The sequence below is a fragment of the Grammomys surdaster genome, unplaced genomic scaffold (assembly GCF_004785775.1).
Source record: "Grammomys surdaster isolate TR1022 unplaced genomic scaffold, NIH_TR_1.0 125750, whole genome shotgun sequence".
NCBI classification, from domain to species: Eukaryota; Metazoa; Chordata; class Mammalia; order Rodentia; family Muridae; genus Grammomys; species Grammomys surdaster.
The window spans coordinates 148,105-167,529 of NW_021620582.1; the positions used below are offsets into that span (position 1 = coordinate 148,105).

General features: G+C 42.6%; 2 protein-coding genes across 2 annotated transcripts in view; both read right to left on the bottom strand.

Annotated features, from left to right (window-relative positions):
- The window catches only part of Ttc5 (tetratricopeptide repeat domain 5), a 19,148-nt gene extending 4,906 nt beyond the window's left edge, over window positions 1–14,242 (bottom strand). The window contains exons 1-8 of the mRNA XM_028788540.1: window positions 14,166–14,242; window positions 9,910–10,042; window positions 6,126–6,337; window positions 5,605–5,755; window positions 3,717–3,808; window positions 2,130–2,186; window positions 1,333–1,479; window positions 973–1,187 (exon numbers count right to left, since the gene is read on the bottom strand). Coding sequence (XP_028644373.1) covers window positions 973–1,187; window positions 1,333–1,479; window positions 2,130–2,186; window positions 3,717–3,808; window positions 5,605–5,755; window positions 6,126–6,337; window positions 9,910–10,042; window positions 14,166–14,216 — 1,058 coding nt within the window. The 5' untranslated portion in view covers window positions 14,217–14,242. The remainder of the gene's footprint in view (window positions 1–972; window positions 1,188–1,332; window positions 1,480–2,129; window positions 2,187–3,716; window positions 3,809–5,604; window positions 5,756–6,125; window positions 6,338–9,909; window positions 10,043–14,165) is intronic.
- A 3,753-nt stretch (window positions 14,243–17,995) lies between these two features.
- Ccnb1ip1 (cyclin B1 interacting protein 1) overlaps window positions 17,996–19,425 on the bottom strand; it is a 4,519-nt gene continuing 3,089 nt past the window's right edge. The window contains exon 3 of the mRNA XM_028788574.1: window positions 17,996–18,640. Coding sequence (XP_028644407.1) covers window positions 18,438–18,640 — 203 coding nt within the window. The 3' untranslated portion in view covers window positions 17,996–18,437. The remainder of the gene's footprint in view (window positions 18,641–19,425) is intronic.

A 19,425-nucleotide genomic window follows, 5' to 3' on the forward strand; every position in this document is an offset into this window, starting at 1 on the left:
AGAAAGAGAAGGAGGGAGGGAGGGAGGGAGGGAGGGAGGGAGGGAGGGAGGGAGGGAGGGAGGGAAGGAGGGAGGGAGGGAGGGAGGGAAGGCAGAAAACAAAAGCAAGACATCCAGACAAGATCCTACCCAAGCCCCTACTCTAACTCAAAGCTCACCTTCCAGAACTATCTAGAAACAGAATCTAAATTTGTCTTCAACTCCATGAGCCTGATCACACAAAGATAAAGAACTACTTTAAAAATAACCTGTCTTATTTTAAAAATGAGCTGGAGAGATGGCTCAGCAGTTAAGAGCACTGACTGCTCCTCTAGACGTCCTGAGTTCAATTCCCAGCAACTACATGGTGGCTCACAACCATCTGAAATGGGATCTGATGCCCTCTTCTGGTGTGTCTGAAGACAGCAACAGTGTACTCATACAGATTGATTTAATTAATTAATTAACTAATTAACTAATTAAAGAGAAAGAGAGAGAGAGAGAGAGAGAGAGAGAGAGAGAGAGAGAGAGAAAGAAAGAAAGAAAGAAAGAAACGAACGAACTCACAAAGTACCAAACTCAGGAAAACAACAAGGACAGAACCTCCGAATGACTCTACAGAAGACTTTTAGAGGCCAGCAAGGGGGCTCATGGGGTCCAGCATTTGCTGCCAAGCCCAGAAACCTAAGTTTGATCCTGGGACACACATGCTAGAAGACATGAACTCCCACGAGTTGTTCTTGGACCTTCAGATGAAGACTGTGGCACATGTGAACTGTCACACACATATATAAAATAAATAAATAGAACAAAACTGTATTACTGTAAGAAAAAAGTTAACTAGTGAAAGGGATTGTTAGGTATCTCCTAGACAAGGCTAGCACACAGAGCGGATCCCATAAAGGAGTAAAAGTCGGTAACTTGCAAGATGAGCAGGAAAAGGCCAGGAGGTGAGCGTGGCTCGTTCAGCGGGAAGGGGAAAGTGAGACTTACAAGGGGACCTTCTCCTCTGTGGTCAGGCTGAACACCACCTTTCCCAGGACCACGGTACCACTGTTCACACCGGGCTGCAGCATACTCAGTGGCTTGAGTTCCAGGGTCACCTTCTGCCCAGAGGCTGACTGATAGCGCCCGTCACCACAAGGGCCCAGATGTGCTGGGCGCAAACTTCCCAACATGCTCTGAAGTTTCTTTGGTTTTGTCTTCCCCTGCAAAGGAAGGAGAAACAGATCAGCTGGAAACTGGGATACTGGCCAAGTCCAGTCTTTCTTTCAACCCACCGGATGGCCCAGTGACCCCTAAACCTATGATTTCTGTATCTGATTGACAGCTCCAGCCCTTGCACATCTTTACCTTGCTCTCTAGGAGGCTGGTTAGCCTAGTGAGGAACTCCAGGAGTTGCTGTTCTCTTTGTTGGGGCTCTGGCCACGCAGGGTCCAGCGCTGCAGCCTGAGAGAAACCCTCTAGGGCCTCCCCATAACTCTCTTCATATTTATGTAACTGTAGAAAAGTAACCCAAATTATAAGTATAGACAGACTACACAGAGGAAACACTACAGTGGACTACAAATCTAGAGAAAACTGTTACTCCCCCGAGTCATGTTCTTGTCCCAGGCCAAGGTGAAGACAGTGCATAGTGCAGAGAAAAACCCACTTCTGAGAAGCTAACTCACAAACTCTGAAGCAGTTAAGCCACACATTATTCTATTTATACTTCAAACTTCAGAAGTTGTCTAAGCCATGTCCCTACTCTCTGCGGCCTTCCACTCACTCAGGAGACTCCCCTAGCCCGAGGTCAAACTGAACTCGCTCTTCCTAAGAACACCCAGGCTTTCCTTCCGTGGTCTGTATCCAACTCAGTTACCCTCAGAAGCTAAGACTTAGATGTCATTTTTCTTTAAAAGACATTTTTGTTTTATAAGTGCTTTCTTTGCCTGTGTGTATGTATGTGTACCACGGGTATGCAGTGCACTCAGAAGTCAGAAGAGGGCACCAGGTCCCCTTGGACTGCAGTTATACCCACAAAGGTGCTAGGAACCAAATACGGGTTCTCTGCCAGAGCAGCAAGTGCTTCCGGCCCCTAAGCCACCTCTCCAGCCCCTCTATGTCTTTTACTTTACCAGCAGATGACCACCACCTATGGGTCTTACCGTGGCCCTGTTGAGATGAAGGTCAGGGTTGCTAGATGCTTTCCTGTCGACCTTCTCCTGTAATGGGGTAAAAAGATCACCAATAGATCCTAACTCGACTTTAAGGATCCCCAAGCTCAACATGTCCCCCATTCCATCTCCCTAGGAAAACCTGAGGTCCTTCCTTGTCAAAATGCTATCTACACTCAAGCTGCTGTTCAGTTACTAAGTACACACAACTCTGCCTCTGAAGCATTGAAGATGTAAAGCTGGTCACAGGTGCTGAACTGTAAAACAGAGGTGTAACTAACCCACACGGTATTACATAAACAGATGAAAGCATTCTGAGGGCTCCCTTTTAATTAAGAAGTCAAAGGTACAGACAAGGAAAGTCCAGGGCAGAAAGAACGACTTAGTACAGCTCCTCCGCCATAAGCATGGCTCTGGATGCAGGCAAAGTCATGGTTCCCTGTCAAGTCACATCTTGATTCTAAAACAGACAGACAGAAGCTAGCAGCACCGCAGGGAAGTGTGTAGGTAGGAACTGCAGCACTGCTGTGTTATAATTACATTCATTGCTTGGGCACTGCAGAAGCAACAGTTTAACCAGCTGGTTCAAAGATTTTTTTTCTACATGTAGAAGAGGAAATTAAGAGTTAACAACTATGTGGCAGAAGACGAGTACACTACAGGATTTTGAGGACATTCTTTAAAATGTGAATATTCACAAAATGTCAAAGCTGGGGTTAAAAACCAGGCATGTCTGTAATACCAACTCTGAGAAGGCACAGATGGGAGGCTGTAAGTTTGAGGCCAGTCTGTGCTTCATAGTGAGACCCTGTTTATAAAATAAATACATACATAATTTGGGGTAAAATACAATTCCTCTGACGTCTAGGCAGATTCTGAACCACAAGAATGAATATACAATAGCTGCTTCCTTGCTCTGCCAGGAGGCACAGGGAGCAACAGTAAGTTTAAAAGCAGGCTATTACATCAGTCTGAAAGTAAAGAATAGAGATGAAAGTGATGGCTACATAAACATCACCCAGAAAGCCACTCAGAGCTCTCGAACAACAGACAGACAGGCACTCGGAGCCTCAAGGAGCCCAAGCCCCAAGCAAGTGCCATCAACAGAAACATGGCTTAGAACACGTGAGTTCCTGGAAACAGTGCATTCCCGCCTAACCATGGGAGCGCCAGAGCCATATCGTGTAATTACCTTGGGCTTCATAGTGAGACCCTAATTATAAAATAAATAAATAAATAAATAAATAAATAAATACATAATTTGGTGTAACTACTTAATGTAACACTACCTAATTTTCAGAGCTTTCGTTTTCTTTGAAGTTATACAAGTATTATTTTACTAAGTTTTTTGCCCTACTAATAGAAAGATGTCATTATGCACGCCTGTAAGAAACTGAGACACTCAAGGAGTTATCTGTCACCAAGGCACCGTCCCTATTATCTTTTAAGTCAGCTCTGTAGACATGTGAGATGCCAGCAATGTCTGCCAGCACTGCTCACTAAAGGAACGAGGAAGGACAAAGGCTCCTGACTCCCTTGCTGCCTCTACTTCCACCCTGGGTGATCGCAAGTACTTACTGCTTGAGCATAGGCACTGAGGGCTTGCTGGGAGATCTTAGGGTTCTGGCCAGTATTGAAATAAAGAGAAAGATATGCATTCCCCAGGATATCTGCAAGAGCAACAGCAGTGGGCCATCTCAGAGCCCAGTCCAAGATACGACCAGCAGCTCTCGGAAGTCTGTATGTTTAAAGTTTTTATTAACATATATTATTGTATATAATCATGAGTTTCCCTATGACATTTCCATACATGCACAAACTGTATTTTGGTTATATTTACACCCTCCATTATCCCCTTCCTGCCCCCCCTTCCATGTCCACTGATCCCCTCTTCCCAATTAATGCCTCTTCTACTTTCTTATCTATGTTCATTTTAATCCATTAGGGTTGCTAAAAAGGGCATGGACTTGGTTATTTACCTGACACCTTACCAGTGGTCACAACAAGGGACAAAATGTCTCTCACACCCCCAACAACTACTAACTGCCTAAATGTCCTCAGGGAGGGGTGGGGATCTTATAAGCCCTGTTACTGGAAAAAAAAACAAAAACCAAATGGGCCCAGTATTACACAGGTCTTGTGCTTCCAGAAGTTTCTTTATATATTAAAAAAAAAAAGGATTTATTTTATGTGTGTGAGTATTTTGACTGCATGTATGCCAATGCACTACACCATGCAGAGCCTGTAAAGGTTGGAAGCAGGCATCAGATCCTTGTAACTGGAGTTATAGATAGTTGTGAGTTGTAATGTGGGTGCTGGGACTTGAACCTGGATCCTTTGGAAGAGCAACCAGTGCTCTTAACCACTAAGCCATCTCTCCAGCCTTTTTTCTTTTTCCTGTGACAGGGTCTCACCAATGTAGCCCAGACTGGCCTCAAACTAACAAAGATCCACCTCCTGGGTACTGAGAGTCCTATTTCTGAAAGACCTTGCTTCTTATTCAAATCAGGTTTTACTCTATGTTGATTAGTTAAAATTCTACAGAGATAAAGAGATAAACATGGAAACTCAAGAAGAAAGATGAAGAGATTTGACTAATCTTGTCAGATTTAGTTTGAGGAGAGGGGTGTCTTTATGTTGATTTTCTTTTGTTTTGTTTTGGGGGGACGTCTCAACTTAATGCAAGCTGGAGTTGTCTGAGAATAGGGAAAATTCAATTAATAAGATGTCTCCACCAAATTGGACTACAGGCATGTTTGTGGGGCATTTTCCTGATTGAGAGCTGATGTGGGAGGGTCCAACCTACTGTGCCACACCTGGACAGGTGGTCCTGAGTTTTATAAGACAGCCGGTAACCATGAGCCTGGAACACAGACTAGTAAGCAATATTTGCCCATGACATCTGCTTCAGTCCCTGCTCTAGGTTCCTGCCTTGAGTTCCTGCCCTGACTTTCCTTCACAGTGGATGACAAGCTATACGCAAAAATAAATCCTTTCCTCCTGAGTTGCTTCTGGTCATGATGTTTATCACAGCAGCAGAAAGCAAAGAAGGACACTGCATTGCTTACAGGGAAACTTAAGTTTCCTCTCTTAAATCAAGAGATCCAAGAATTCCAAAAATAGCAGCTCATCGAAATAAGTTTAGAGGTGCTGAAGAGGCACCTCAGTGGTTAATGCACTTGCTGTAGAATCATATGGACCAGATTTTGTGTCCCAGCAACCATGTAATAAGCCAAGCATCCACCTAGGGATGTAACACTGTCTTCTGCCATCCACATGCACACGGGCAATCACAAATGCATACACCACACACAATTAACAACAACAACAAAAAAAGATAGGGCTTGTTTTAAACAAAGATGGCCTCAGAATCAGACAGCACAGCTAGACTCCGGATGACTCTAGTATGTAGTCACGGCTGAGGGCCACTAGTGCACAAACCAGGACATCTTCTCATAACACTCACACCAGGAGCGGCCATCCAGGACATCCATCTGCACGGCCAATTTCGCCTGTCGGACACTATCCATGACATGGCGAGAATGTTCATCTCCAGAGTCTGTCTGCAACTGGCGGAGCACCATGGACAAGTTCTGTAGAGAGACTTTGTTCTTGCACTGCCAATGGAAAGGACACACACTCAGCCTTCATGATGCTACCTGCCGCTTGCAGAGCCACACTGACCTCAGAGTTCTAACGCTTGCACCCACTGCATCTTCAAAGCCGTGATAACCCCAAATGCTATTTTCTTCTCACCTAGACCAGACTTGATACCATCCTTTTTCCTTTCTTGGTCCTCTGTGCCTTATCCAGCCCTCATCCAGGCCTGCTTCCCACCCTTCCTCCCTTCTGACTCTATTCTCCTCATTCAGACTCAATTCTGATCTGAATTCTGATCTGATTGACTAGGTATTCTTGTCCTAGGGAAATTTAAAGAACCAAAGGAATCCATTACTTCCCAACTACATGGGGGAATGGGCAGCTCACGTGGGTGAGGGCTCCTGAGAAGCAGGTGTGGGCAGCCGCAATGTCTCCTTTCTTCCAGTACACCTCACCCAACTGGTTCCAGGCTTCCACCAGCTCAGGCTCCAGCTTCACAGCCTTTGAGAGAAGCACCTCAGCCTCAGGGCTATAATCAGGAATCACATTCAGTGCCTTCCCCTTTAGCATTAGAGCCTGTGCCTCAACCTGGGCAGAACCTAGGGAAAAGGGGCAAAGATCAGGCAGTGAAAACTAGGGATTTTTTTCCCTCAATAAATAAGTGGCTAGAAACACCATCTAATCTTAGTGCAGACTCCGTTTTGCTCCTTCCTGTGGATCTTCTTGGCCTTCTCTTCCAGCTCATCCCCATTCCTTTGCGTCAGTCACCAATACCTAGAAACGCTTTTTATACCCGGGACCCCCTGGGCCACAGCTGGTTGGGTCTCAGGTAGGAGATTTTCACGATCTTCCTTTACTATCTCTCCTGTCTCAGACTCAGCCCTGTAGCATTCCACTTGCAAGTGCTCCTCCTCAGCTCTGACTCCTTTCACTGGAGAATCCTCCTCTCTGTGCAGACCCAGGTTCACCATTTCATTCCTGTCTCTACAGTGATAGTCTTTGTCTTACTTACTGCAACCTACTTATAGGGGATCCCTCTCCTATAGTACTTTCAACTCTCTGGGGACCCGACTCTCAAGGTGGGCCTATCCTCCTAGCTCTCTGCCTGAGATTTTACAGACTTTCTTCCAGCCCACCTTCATTATTCTCTGACACCCACTGACCTGGAAAAGCATTTTCTACCAGGCAAATCTCAGCAACCACACTTTCCTAAGATCCAGAGAGAACAACAAAAACAAAGACTGGAATACCAACCCAACAAAGACAAGACCTAGAAACACCTCAGTCATCCTTACCCTAGACACCTAAATACTAGCTTAAAAACACAAACATTAACAGCCGAGACACTATGTCTTCAGTAACACTACAATAGTATCCTCTGTGAAATAGCTGAAACACAAGATAAGGGCTTCAAAATAACAACTACAAATATGTTCAAGGACATTGGGGAGGAGATGATGAATAAACCTCTCAATAAAGTCTGTCAAACAGTAGAATTCAACAACAACAACAACAAAAATCACACACAAAAAACCCTCACACTAAAATAAAACTAGAAATAAACAATTTAGGAAGTCAAACAAAAATCTCAGAGGTAAGTCTCTCCAACAGAATACAAGACATAGGATCTCAAGCATTAACGCCAAGGTAGAAGAAATGAATACTTCAGTCAAAGAAAGTAGTAAATATAAAAACCACCCAGGCACAAAGCATCCAGGAAATCTGAGACACTATAAAAAGAACAAATCTATAAATAATAGGAAAAGAGGAAGAAGAAACCCATATCAAAGGCATAAAAAATATTTTCAACAAAATCATATAAGAAAATTTCCCCAACCTAAAGGAAGTACCTATCAAGGTACAAGAAACAGGGCTGGAGAGATGGCTCAGTGGTTAGGAGCACTAACTACTCTTCCAACGGTCCTGAGTTCGATTCCCAGCAACCACATAGTGGCTCACAACCATCTGTAATAGGATCTGATGCCCTCTTCTGGTGTGTCTGAAGAGAGCAATGGTGTACTCATATGCATAAAATAAATCTTTAAAAAAAAAAAAAAAAGTTACAGGAAGCATACAGAACACCAGTACTGGACCAGAGAAGAAATTTCCCACATCACATAATAATCATAATCCAAACACTAAATATACAGATTTCTAAAAAAGAATAGCAAAAGCCACAAAGGAAAAAGACCAAGTAATACACAAAGGCAGGCCTCGTAGATAGAAACTGACTTCTCATTAGAGTCTCTAAAAGCCTGAAGGACCTAGAAGGATGTTCTATAAACTCTAATGCCAGACTAGATCACTATACCCAAGAACACTATCAATCACAATAGATAGAAAGATACTCACAATAAAACCAAATATAAAAATATCTATCTACCAATCCAGTTCTACTGAAGGCACTAGAAGAAAAACTTCAGTCTGCAGAGGATTATAACAACACCCAAGAACACCCAAGGAATAAATAATCCCAGAACAGCAAATCAAAAGAGGGGGAAAACCCACACCATAACAACAAAATAACAGAAGTCAAAAAACACTGCTAACTGATGGTTCTCAGTAGCAATGGCCTCAATCCCCTAATAAAAAAAGATACAAACAGATTAGATCAGAAAACAGGATCCATCTTTTTCTTGTATTCTAGAAACACACCTTACCATCAAGGATAGACATCACCTCAGGATAAAAGGATAGAAAAGCTATCCCAAGCAAATGGATCCCAAAAGCAAGCAGGAATAACCATTTTAATAAGTGACAAAAAACAGACTTCAAAACAAACTAATCAGAAGAGATACAATACTACACACTCATCAAAGGAAAACGCCACCAAGAGGATATTACAATCCTAAACATGTATGCATCAAACATAAGGGTACCCGAGTTCATAAAAAAAAGACTAATACAGAGAGAAAGAAAGAAAGAAAGAAAGAAAGAAAGAAAGAAAGAAAGAAAGAAAGAAAGAAAGGAGGGAGGGAGGGAGGGAGGGAGGGAGGGAGGGAGGGAGGGAGGGAGGGAGGGAGGGAGGGGGGAAAGAAAAGAAACTTAACAACATACTTGAAAGCTCTAGAACAAAAAGAAAAAATAACACCCAAAAAAAGCAAAAGCAAGAAATAAACTCAAACTCAGGGCTGATATAAACAAAAAGAAACAAACAACAAAAACTTCAAAGAATCAATGAAACAAAGAGTTAGGTCTTTGGGGAGAAAAAAATCAGTAATATTGATAAACGCATAGGCAAATTAACTAAAAGACAGAAAGAAAAGATTAATAAAATTATAGATAAAAAGGGGGACATCACAACAGATACCAAGGAAATACAGAGAATCATAAGGACATATCTTAAAATTTTATACTCATGACCTACCAAAATTAGAATAAGATCAAATAAGCAATTTAACCAAAGGTAGAAAACTTCCTAGAGAAACAGAAGCAGTAATTCAAAGTCCTCAGCAAACAAGACTTTAGAGCTGAGCTTAGGAAAGATTTAGTGGGGACTGTATATCAGGTCAAAGGACTAGACTTCAGGCACTCCATTATTAGAATCTTCAAGAATACTTGGCCATCCAGGTGTGTCGGAACAAACCTGTAATACTAACACTGGGAGGCAGAGGCACTAGATTTCAAGGTGATTTCAAGGGCAGCCTAGTCTACATTCAAATTCTAGAAGAGTCAGGGCAATATAGTTAGACCCTGTTAAAAAAAAAAAAAAAAAGAAGGAGGAGGAGGAGGAAGAGAAGGAGGAGGAAGAGGAGGAGGAGAAGGAGGAGGAGCAGGAAGAAGAAGAAGAGGAAGAGGGAAAAGGAGGAGGAGAAAGAAGAGGAGGAGGGAGAAGCAGGAGGAAGAGAAGGAGAAAGAGAGAAAGGAGGAGGAGAAAGAGGAGAAAGAAGAAGAAGGTGAAAGAGGAGGAGGAAGAGAAGGAGGAGGAGGAAGAAGAAGCAGAATCAGTTAAGAATATTAAGATTATTGCAAAAACTATATTCTTTTCTACCATTTGCTATAATCAAACTTCTGGAGTAAAAGACTGCTATGACATGCAGGGGTACAACAATACTCTATGCTAAGCTACAACAGCCACACACAGGATACCACACAGTCCACAGCGAAAAGACTACAGCACTATCACACTTCAGTGAAGGGCAAAGCAGTGAATGTTCCTCAGTGCTCATACCGAGTACTTCCTCCATCTGCTGCAGGGTCTTCTCCATCTCATCCTGCACATCCTGCTGCTTCCGCCCTGCATCTTCCACACTATGGGTCTCAAAGTAACTGTCTCGAAAACTGTAGAGCCGATCCACCAGTTCCTAGAAAACAAGACAAGAACAGTACCATTCACTGGAGAGAGCGTCTGACAAGGAGGTTTTACATTAACTGCCAAGCCCTGGCCTAGCAACGCTCATGTGAGGCACAGAGCAACACGTGTCCCCAGTCCTACCAAATGCTGCAGATCAGGAGGAAGAGCCAGATCACAGGATCTCATAGTCCCAAGCTGTCCCGCAAAGGTCCCTCAGCACTACACACAAACGGTCCTCTCCAGCTCAGGCAAGGCTCCCATATGACCAAGCACTGCTCACACCACACATGGGAGACAGACACCTTAAGACTTGAAATAAGCCAAAGTCAACAAAGCTATTCTATCTTATTCTGGGCCCCCAAAGAATTGAACTTTGCAGTTTGGCCTTAAAGCTGGACTTCTGGGTAGCGGAGATAGAGTGAAGGTGATTGTCTACCGCCAAACCTGATATCTTAAGCTCCAGAAGGCACGTGGGGAAGGGAGACAGGTTACTCCTGCAAATTGTCCTCTGACCTCTACACATGTGCTCTGGCATACACTCAATACACACACACACACACACACACACACACACACACACAGAGCAGTCATAGTGATGTACTCCTTTACAGCCAAGGAAGGCTACATGGACCCTTCTCAAAACAAAGGGGGTGTGGTCTGAATAAGGATGACCCCCACAGGCTCATAGATTTGAATACTCGGTCACCAGGAAGTGGCACTACTTGAAAGGATTAGGAGGTGTGGCCTGGTTAGAGGAAATGTGTCACTGGGAGTGGCTTTTGAGGTTTCAAAAGCCCATATCAGACTCCAAGTCTCTCTCCTCCTGCTGCCTGCAGATCTGGATGCAGCACTCTCAAATACTTCTCCAGCAGCATGTCTGCCTGCGTGCCACCATGCTCCTGCCATGATGTCTGCCTGTGTGTCACCATGTTCCTGCCATGATGTCTGCCTGTGTGCTACCACGCTCCCTGCCATGATGATAACAGACTAAATCTATGAAACTGTAAACCAGCCCAATTAAATGCCTTCTTTTTTTTTTCTTTCTTTTTTTTTTTTATGAATCACTGATGTGTCTTCACAGCAACTGAACAGTAACTAAGATGGGGGGAGGGAGTGGTGATTACAAAAAAAATAGACTTTTAAGCTCTGTTATCTCACAGGAATAGCATACATAAAGCTCTCTGGATCTCATTCCTGGTACTACCAAAAAACAAACAAACAAACAAACAAACACCACTACTCCCAAAATAAAACTGCATTTCCTGTTTAAAAAAAAAAAAAAAAGAGTTGGGGCTGGAGAGATGGCTCAGTGGTTAAGAGCGCTGACTGCTCTTCCAGAGGTCCTGAGTTCAGTTCCCAGCAACCACATGGTGGCTCACAATCGTCTGTAATGGGACCTGATGCCCTCTTCTGGTGTGTCTGAAGACAGCTACAGTGTACTCATATACAGAAAATAAACAAATAAATCTTTAAAAAAAAAAAAAAAAAAGTATCCAGAGGTTGGGGATCTCAGTGGTAGAGCGCTCAGGGCCCTGGGTTCGGTCCTCAGTTGGGGCAGGGGGCAGGCGGGGAAGAAGTATCCATTATTTTTTCATATGCTGATGCATGAAAACTACAGGGCCTTTTTGGTCTGTCCAACTATGACAGACCTGTAAGGAAGGCCTTGTTTTCTACAACAAACCAACCAATTTGAACTTGGTGACCTTGGTATTTGGGGAGAATTTTGAGAGGTTTGTGTTGTTTTCTTGGGGCATCTGATTTTCTCTTGCATTTTTTTTTATCAAGTAAATGTTAAATGCGTCTATGTGCTCATGATCAATTTCCACAGAAGCCAAGATGACAACTTCTCAGCAAGGCTTACCCTATTATCCTACTTTGCATTCACTTCCATGATGAAAACAAAGGAAAAAAGAAAAACACCTTGGGGTGGAAAGGAAAGCCTCTGACTTATCAGCCTTCAGGGGACATCACAGCAAGGCAGGACCCTGGAAGCAGGAGATGAAGCAGATCCAGGGAGGAGCGCAGCTCACTGATCTGCTTACAGGCTAATGGTCAGCCCCTATGTTTTTCCTGCTTGTATGTCTGTGTAAGGGTACTGGACCTCCTGGAACTACAATACTGCCATGTGGGTGCTCAGAATTGAACCTGTGTCCTCTAGAAGAGCAGCCAGTGTTCTCAACCGTTTAGCCATCACTCCAGCCCCCATTAGCCTGCTTTCTTAAACAGCCCAGGTCCATTTGCCCAAAGATGGTACTGCCCACAGTGGGCTGAGCCCCCACATATCAATCATTAATTAAAAAAAAAATGCCCACAGACTGGCCTTCAGGCCAAATGAGACATTTTCTCAGTTGAGGTTCAGTCTTCTCAGATGACCCAGTTTGTGTCAAGTTGATTTAAAACACAAAAGCAAAAACAAAAACTAACCATTAACCACACTACCTAGAGCAGCAGTTCTCACCCTGTGGGTGGAGACCCCTCTGGGGACTGACCCCTTTCACAGGGGTCCCATAACAGAAATCCTGCATATCCGATATTTACATTACGATTCATAACAGTAGCAAAATTACAATTATGAAGTAGTAACATAAATAATTTTATGGTTGGGGGTCACCACAACATGAGGCACTGTATTTAAGGGTCACAGCGTTAGAAAGGTTGAGGCTGCTGACCTAAACCTAATTAATGCCTTCCTCCCCTATCATTATAAATTATATATTTAAACTCATTCATTACTTTCTGGAATCACCAATGTAAGGTCCATAATGGAAAGAATTTCGTGTTGATTAAGGCATTAGAACAGGGACTGGGTCACGATAGACTCATATTAAATAAAGTGGCTAAATTAAATAATATAGTCCCTATGTTATTATGTATTCGTATGCGTAATTAAAGCCCTACCCTGATAAAAACAATAAGCTGACTTCTTTAGAAGTATTTTTTTAACTTTCTAATGTGTATTCTTCCCAGGAAAAACAAGTCCTGCAGAGACTGATTTGAGCACATGAAGTGAGCATGTTCAACTCTATTCTATAATAAAAAGAAACAAATCGTCAACACGGTCTGTGGAACACAGTTTGTGGAATTTTTAAAAGAGAGGTCTAAGCAAAAGTCACAGCCAGTTTCTTTTTGTCACGCAATAAGCATGGCTGCAAATTTAAAACAAAGTGTTCCTGTTGGTGTTTTATTCGTTTTTATTTTGCTGAACAATTTTCTGTGGTGGCGACAGCAATACAAATGAATTGTTAATGAGTAAGAAAACGTGAAAATAGGAAGTGATTCATGACCACTCCAAATAGCCTCAAGGACAAATACTATTCTGTATAACGTTTTGTATTTTTTCCTATATATATAAATGTACATAGTGCATCTAAAGTCTCACTGCTGATAGGATTAAAAATCTGATTTCTGCCAATCACACTAAGAAATAAAGTTAATCAAAGTCCACGTTCTGAGTGTTCTTTTAACTCCCACAAGAAACAAAGAAACCTGATCAATGCTTTAAATTTTGTTAGAAAATGACCCAGCATAGTGGCTCAGGCTTTTAATCTCAACACTTGGGAGACAGAGATAAGTGGATCGTTATGAGTTCGAGGCCAGCGTGGCCTTTACAGCCAGTTCCAGGAGACCCTGTCTCAAAACAACAAACAAAATTGATAGAAGTATATCTAGTTTAAATTCCAGGGTGTCTTAGACCACAAACTGAGTTTCTGGGGCTTAAAGAAAATCTTAATCATTAAAACAAAAATACAGATACAACACAAACTTACAGGAAAGTCGTCTCTGCTTTTCTACCATAATCACCTGGGGAGTGGGTGGGGTTAAGAGATTAACACTGTAAATCCTAAAACCATCAACCAAGGCTTTCGCTCTGCAGTCTGAATGTTGCCAAGTTCAAAGCAGAAAGATGCTAAAGAAATGGCTGCTGTGGAGAACAAACAACTCCGTTAACAGTCGGGAGCCACCTGCCACACCACGTACAAAGCTACTTGTTACCGAGGAACCGGGTGGGCAGACTCCCTCCCGGCGCCCACCGAGCAGTCCTCAGCACCGGCTGAGCCGCCGCCCTCCGCCGCCCCGGCCCTGACCACTGCACTTCAGAGAAACGAGCCAAAGATTTTAACTCACAGCCTCACCTGCAATTTCTGAAAGACGTGCTTCGCTTCTTCCTCTTCATCAGCCATCATTACAGCCGCTCTCAGCTTCTCCTCCCCCAACTTTCCAACCACAGAGACTCAGCCATTCCCCCGATGAAACCACAGCGACCCCTGGGGCTCTGGAGGCCCACCGCGCCTCAGAGATCTTGCTACAAACCAACTTAATCCAAAACTTGGTGTCTCAAACATGCCCCAGAACTGCTTTGGGGTTTGTTTTGCTTCTTTTTATTGAGACAGAATCTCACCACGTAGATCAGATTGACCTCAACGTGATTATGTAGTCCAGGCTGAACTTTTGCCTCAGCCTCTCAACTGGAATAACAAGCACCTGCTGAGTTTGTGGTCACTTTCGGTTTCATAAATAATTTTCATAGTTTTATTCATAATTTCCTTCCCAAATTCCAGAATCAAAATGTTCTTATATTAATTACATTCGTGTTTTGTTTGGTATATTCTTGTCCTTTTTTAATCATTCTTAAAAAGCAAGACCAGGACCGGGCGGTGATGGCACACGCCTTTAATCCCAGCACTTGGGAGGCAGAGGCAGGCGGATTTCTGAGTTCGAGGCCAGCCTGGTCTACAGAGTGAGTTCCAGGACAGCCAGGGCTACACAGAGAAACCCTGTCTCGAAAAAAAAAAGCAAGACCAGCTATGAAAGTATCTGTGTCAGGTGGTATTTGGAAGAGAATCCACTACAATGGAGCTTGTCTGAATATATACCAACTGAAGATTTCTGCACGTGTAATTTGTAGCATTTTTAATGTATTATCCTAATAAGTCTATTATGTTTGGAGCTGGAATGCCACCATATTGTACATTAATAATGTTCTCATGTTTATGATTTCCACAAGAAACAGTCTCTGAAGAGAGAAACAAGGGTTGAGAACTGCAGGTGACCTGAGAAAACTCTTTTCAGTGCATTTTCCATTTTTTACCTTGAAGATGAATTTCTTATTCAAAAATAAAAATTTTAAATTTTTTGTTTGTTTGCGACAGAGTCTCATATATCCCAAGCTGGCCTGGACTTGCTATGTAGCCAAAATAACCTTGATTCCTAATCTTCCTGCAACCACTTCCAAGTGCTTGGGTTATAGACGTTCACTATTACACCTGATGTTTATTCTATTTTAATTTTTGAGACACGGTCTCCCTATGTAGCCTCAATTGTCTGGAACGCTATATGTAGATTAGGCTGACCCCGAACTCAAGGAGTGCCTCCTGTCTGCCTTCTAAATACTGAGATTACAGACACACATCACCACATCCAATCGATTTTAAAACTTTTAAAAATCATTTGCTAAAAAATTATCTCTGCAAAGAGATATTAGACACCTCCAACTGCTTCCAAAAAGACTGAGCAGCAGAGACAAAGGGAAAAAAAAAAAGTGATCATTTCCAGAATGGAAATTTCTGGAGATAATGCTTTGCTGGGGCAGACAGGTGAGAGGATGTTTTACTGAAGCAGACACGTGAGAGGATTGTGATATTTAGAAAGAATATAAATATGACCCCATGACAGTGGGACAAGGCTTGTGCTTTGGCTCAGCTTGCACCTCGCTCGTCTCCATTGAGAACATTCTGGCTCTGGTTGGCCTTGCACCACGTTGCTGATCTTTGCTTGTCACTGATCTTAACAGAGAGTAACTCGCCAACAACTTCTCATGACATTCCGGCGGCTTCTGGCCATTTCCACAGACTCCCGCACCGATCCAGCAGAGCCTCTCCATTTATTGTGGATCCAACTACGGCTGCTGAAGTCATGTGTGGCGTCTGCCGAGTAGACTGAACTGCATCTGCTGATTGGTGTGTGGTAGCTTGCTGGTAGACTGAGCTGCTGATATGCTGACAAAGATTGGAATCACCCTAAGAACTATTTCTGAATAGGCTCACTTACCTAGTAACCTTTCTTTTGCACGACCTCTGGTGGGTGGTGGGCTAGAAGGGAGATTAAAGCACTTAGGTTTTTTGAAAAAAATCTAAGCCTACAATTTCCCTCTGTGCTTTTTTCATACCTTTAAAAGAGCCTACAATGGGGCAGTAGAGGGGATCCAGGTTCAGTTCCCAGCACCCACATGGCAGACCACAGCTGTCTATAATTCCAGTTCTAAGGTATCTGACACACTCACACAAACATACATACACGCAGGAAAAACACTAATGCATGTAAGATAAAAGAAATCATAAAAAATAAAAACATGCCATGCAAATTAAAAACTCTTGAACAACTTTTAGAAAAAGTTTCTGACAGTTATAATTAGATTTTTGTTTCAATTTTACCCTGCTTATATTTCAAACTGTTCAAGGTACCTATTTCCTCATGTTTTTCCAACAAAATTGAAAAAAAATCTCACAGAAGGAATTTTTTTTATTTTATACTACAATCTAAAATGTATTTTATTAACCATAAAATGTGTATTTTCACTTACTGGTCTTGGTGTTGAGTGCTTCAGGAAGGTAGGCACTGCCATTGAGGAACAATCATCTCAACAGAGCCTTCTGCCGTGCAGAAAGGCAACTAGGAAAACAAGATTGGCAAGCCCTACACTGTACCATGCACGATGACAGGCCACTGTGGCTCGCTGTTGGTGCATCTTATCCCTGCTCCCAGAGACACTGGCATTGTCTTTGATCCTGCCAAGAAGCTGCTGCTGATGGCTGCCCAGTATTGATAACTGCTAGCCATCAGCCAGGGGCTGCACTTGCCACCATGGGCAACTTGGCCAAGGCTACCTTTGATGCCACCTTGAAGACCTACAACTACTTGCCCCACCCCCCCAACCTCTAGAAATACCAACTTTCCTTATCTCGTGAAATTCACTGACCATCTACATAGGAAGCTCAGGCCAGTACCCCACCCCCCAAAAACCCTCTCTACATCTCTACAAAAACAAAGCCTTGAAAGGTTAACTCAGTCTCACACTAGTGTACATGCAGGGGAAACACTTGGAATCCAGATCCTGTTTGCCCTCTAATGGGCACTGATTGAATGCACTAATTGGGCACAATTACTTTATAAGTCAGAAATAGTACTTAATAAAGAAAAACTGTCTTAAATCATTAATATACCTTTTTATAGTCAGTAGCCACTAGTATAGGAGTGGGTTGAGAAGCTCTGTTTAAAGTTGACCCTCACAAATCTAACTTTCACCCAATTTGTAACCATATTAACGTGCTTTGAGGTCATTTATAACTAGGAACCACTCTACTTGTACTTTGTATTCAACCTGTTCAGAACTGACTGACCCAAGAAAGCACTGTAATCAGTCTTACTACACTTCAGACTTCAGTCCAGTGCAACTACTGGCTCACCTGAATTCACAGCCTTAACGATGTTCTGTCAGCAAGGCCAGAAAAACAATTTTCTCCCTTATGAGATTTGCATAAAAGATTAAGACAGATTTAGTTTTTATGAGACAGAGTTTCTCTGCGTAGCCCTGGCTGTCCTGAAACTCAACTCTGTAGACTAGGCTGGCCTCTGTTGGCCTCTGTTGAGTGCTAAGTTGTACATCACCACCACTTTGGTCCTCATTAACTGTATTTGCTGTGCAGTTCAATAAAGATGGCCTTTACTTAGTATTTTAGATTAGGTGATAAGAACAGTAGAGACAAAAGTCTTCAAATTCTTGTGCACATACCCAGGGATACACATAATTAAAAATAAAAATATATGCATTCCCCCAAATAAGCACATCAACAACTGTTAAAAAGGTAAAGAAGCAGTTTTATTTTAAAACGAATACCAATGAAATCAACAAATAACTTTATCAGTATAAATTATTTTTAAATAGAAACAACACATATGCATCAAATTGCACTTTCACTTACTGGCATAAGCACACCTCCAAAACAAAGTAACACAAATGAAAATACATGACTGTAAAATACATGGTAATAGCAAGCCACCATTTTCCAAGACCATCATTTTCCAAGACCATAATTTTTACAGAAATATACTAGCAGAGAAAAATCAATGCACACACTTAACATATACGTGCTAGAATGAATCCAAAGCTCCATGTAAATGTAACACTGGTGTTTACATGAGCATGAACACAGATTGGTCTGAAACAGGATCTGTGCAACAGTCTGACTGTGTGAGCAATGTCAAACATAGAGACTGAGATTCATGAAATGCCCATGCCCTAAGCAAACAGAAGAAACCAAACAGGAAACCACACACCCTACTGCAAGCCAACTTCTTCTAAGGTCAAAATGTGAAGAGAACTCAGGGATGCAGAAATGGAAACTCTGCTAAATTCTTTTTGCTTTAAAGGCCCTGCTGCAGACTTGCTGCTCTGCTTCATGGCTTTGAGATGCAAAACTAAAGAAGTTGTTAATGGGTTCAGGTGCTGTGGGAGAACACGCAAAAAATGGTCGGAACTGAACATCTTCATCTCCACCGCCTTGATTTCCACCTGGTGTACGGTCCAAAGAAAACTTCGAGTTATTATTCCCTAGGGGAGAAAATTAGGGAAGAATATGAGAATATTTCCCAAAAGATCTTTAGGAACAAAACTCATAACCACTGAATAAATATTACCAAATTCAACTCCTACAAGATAGATAATATAATTATCTTAAAGTCATCTCCAGGGCTGGAGAGATGGCTCAGCGGTTAAGAGCACTGACTGCTCTTCCAGAGGTCCTGAGTTCAAATTCCAGCAACCACATGGTGGCTCACAACCATCCGTAATGAGATTGGATGCCCTCTTATGGGATGTCTGAAGACAGCTACAGTGTACTCATAAATAAAATAAATAAATAAATCTTTAAAAAAAAAAAAGTCATCTCCTATGATAAATACAGACCTAAGACAAGACAAAGACCATGTGACTCCACTTTTCCCTACCACGGAATATACTAATCCCCTCTGTGAAAAATCAAGCAGACTGAATAAACATTTCTACCACACCTTCCTTAGCTTTAACAGACTTCAGGAAGAGGAATAGCTGACTCCATCTGCCGAAAGACAGCAGGGATCAAATGCTAAGTACAGGTCTGGAGGAGAGGCTCAGTGGTTAAGAGTACTCTGTGCTCCCATAGCAGACTGAGCTTTTGTTCCTAGCACTCACATAGTGGTTCACAATCATCCAGTTCTGGGATCCAACACCCTCTTCTGGACTCCATGGGCAGTGTACATGTGGTGCACGAGCACACACACACACACACACACACACACACACAGAGAGAGAGAGAGAGAGAGAGAGAGAGAGAGAGAGAGAGAGAGAGAGAGAGAGAG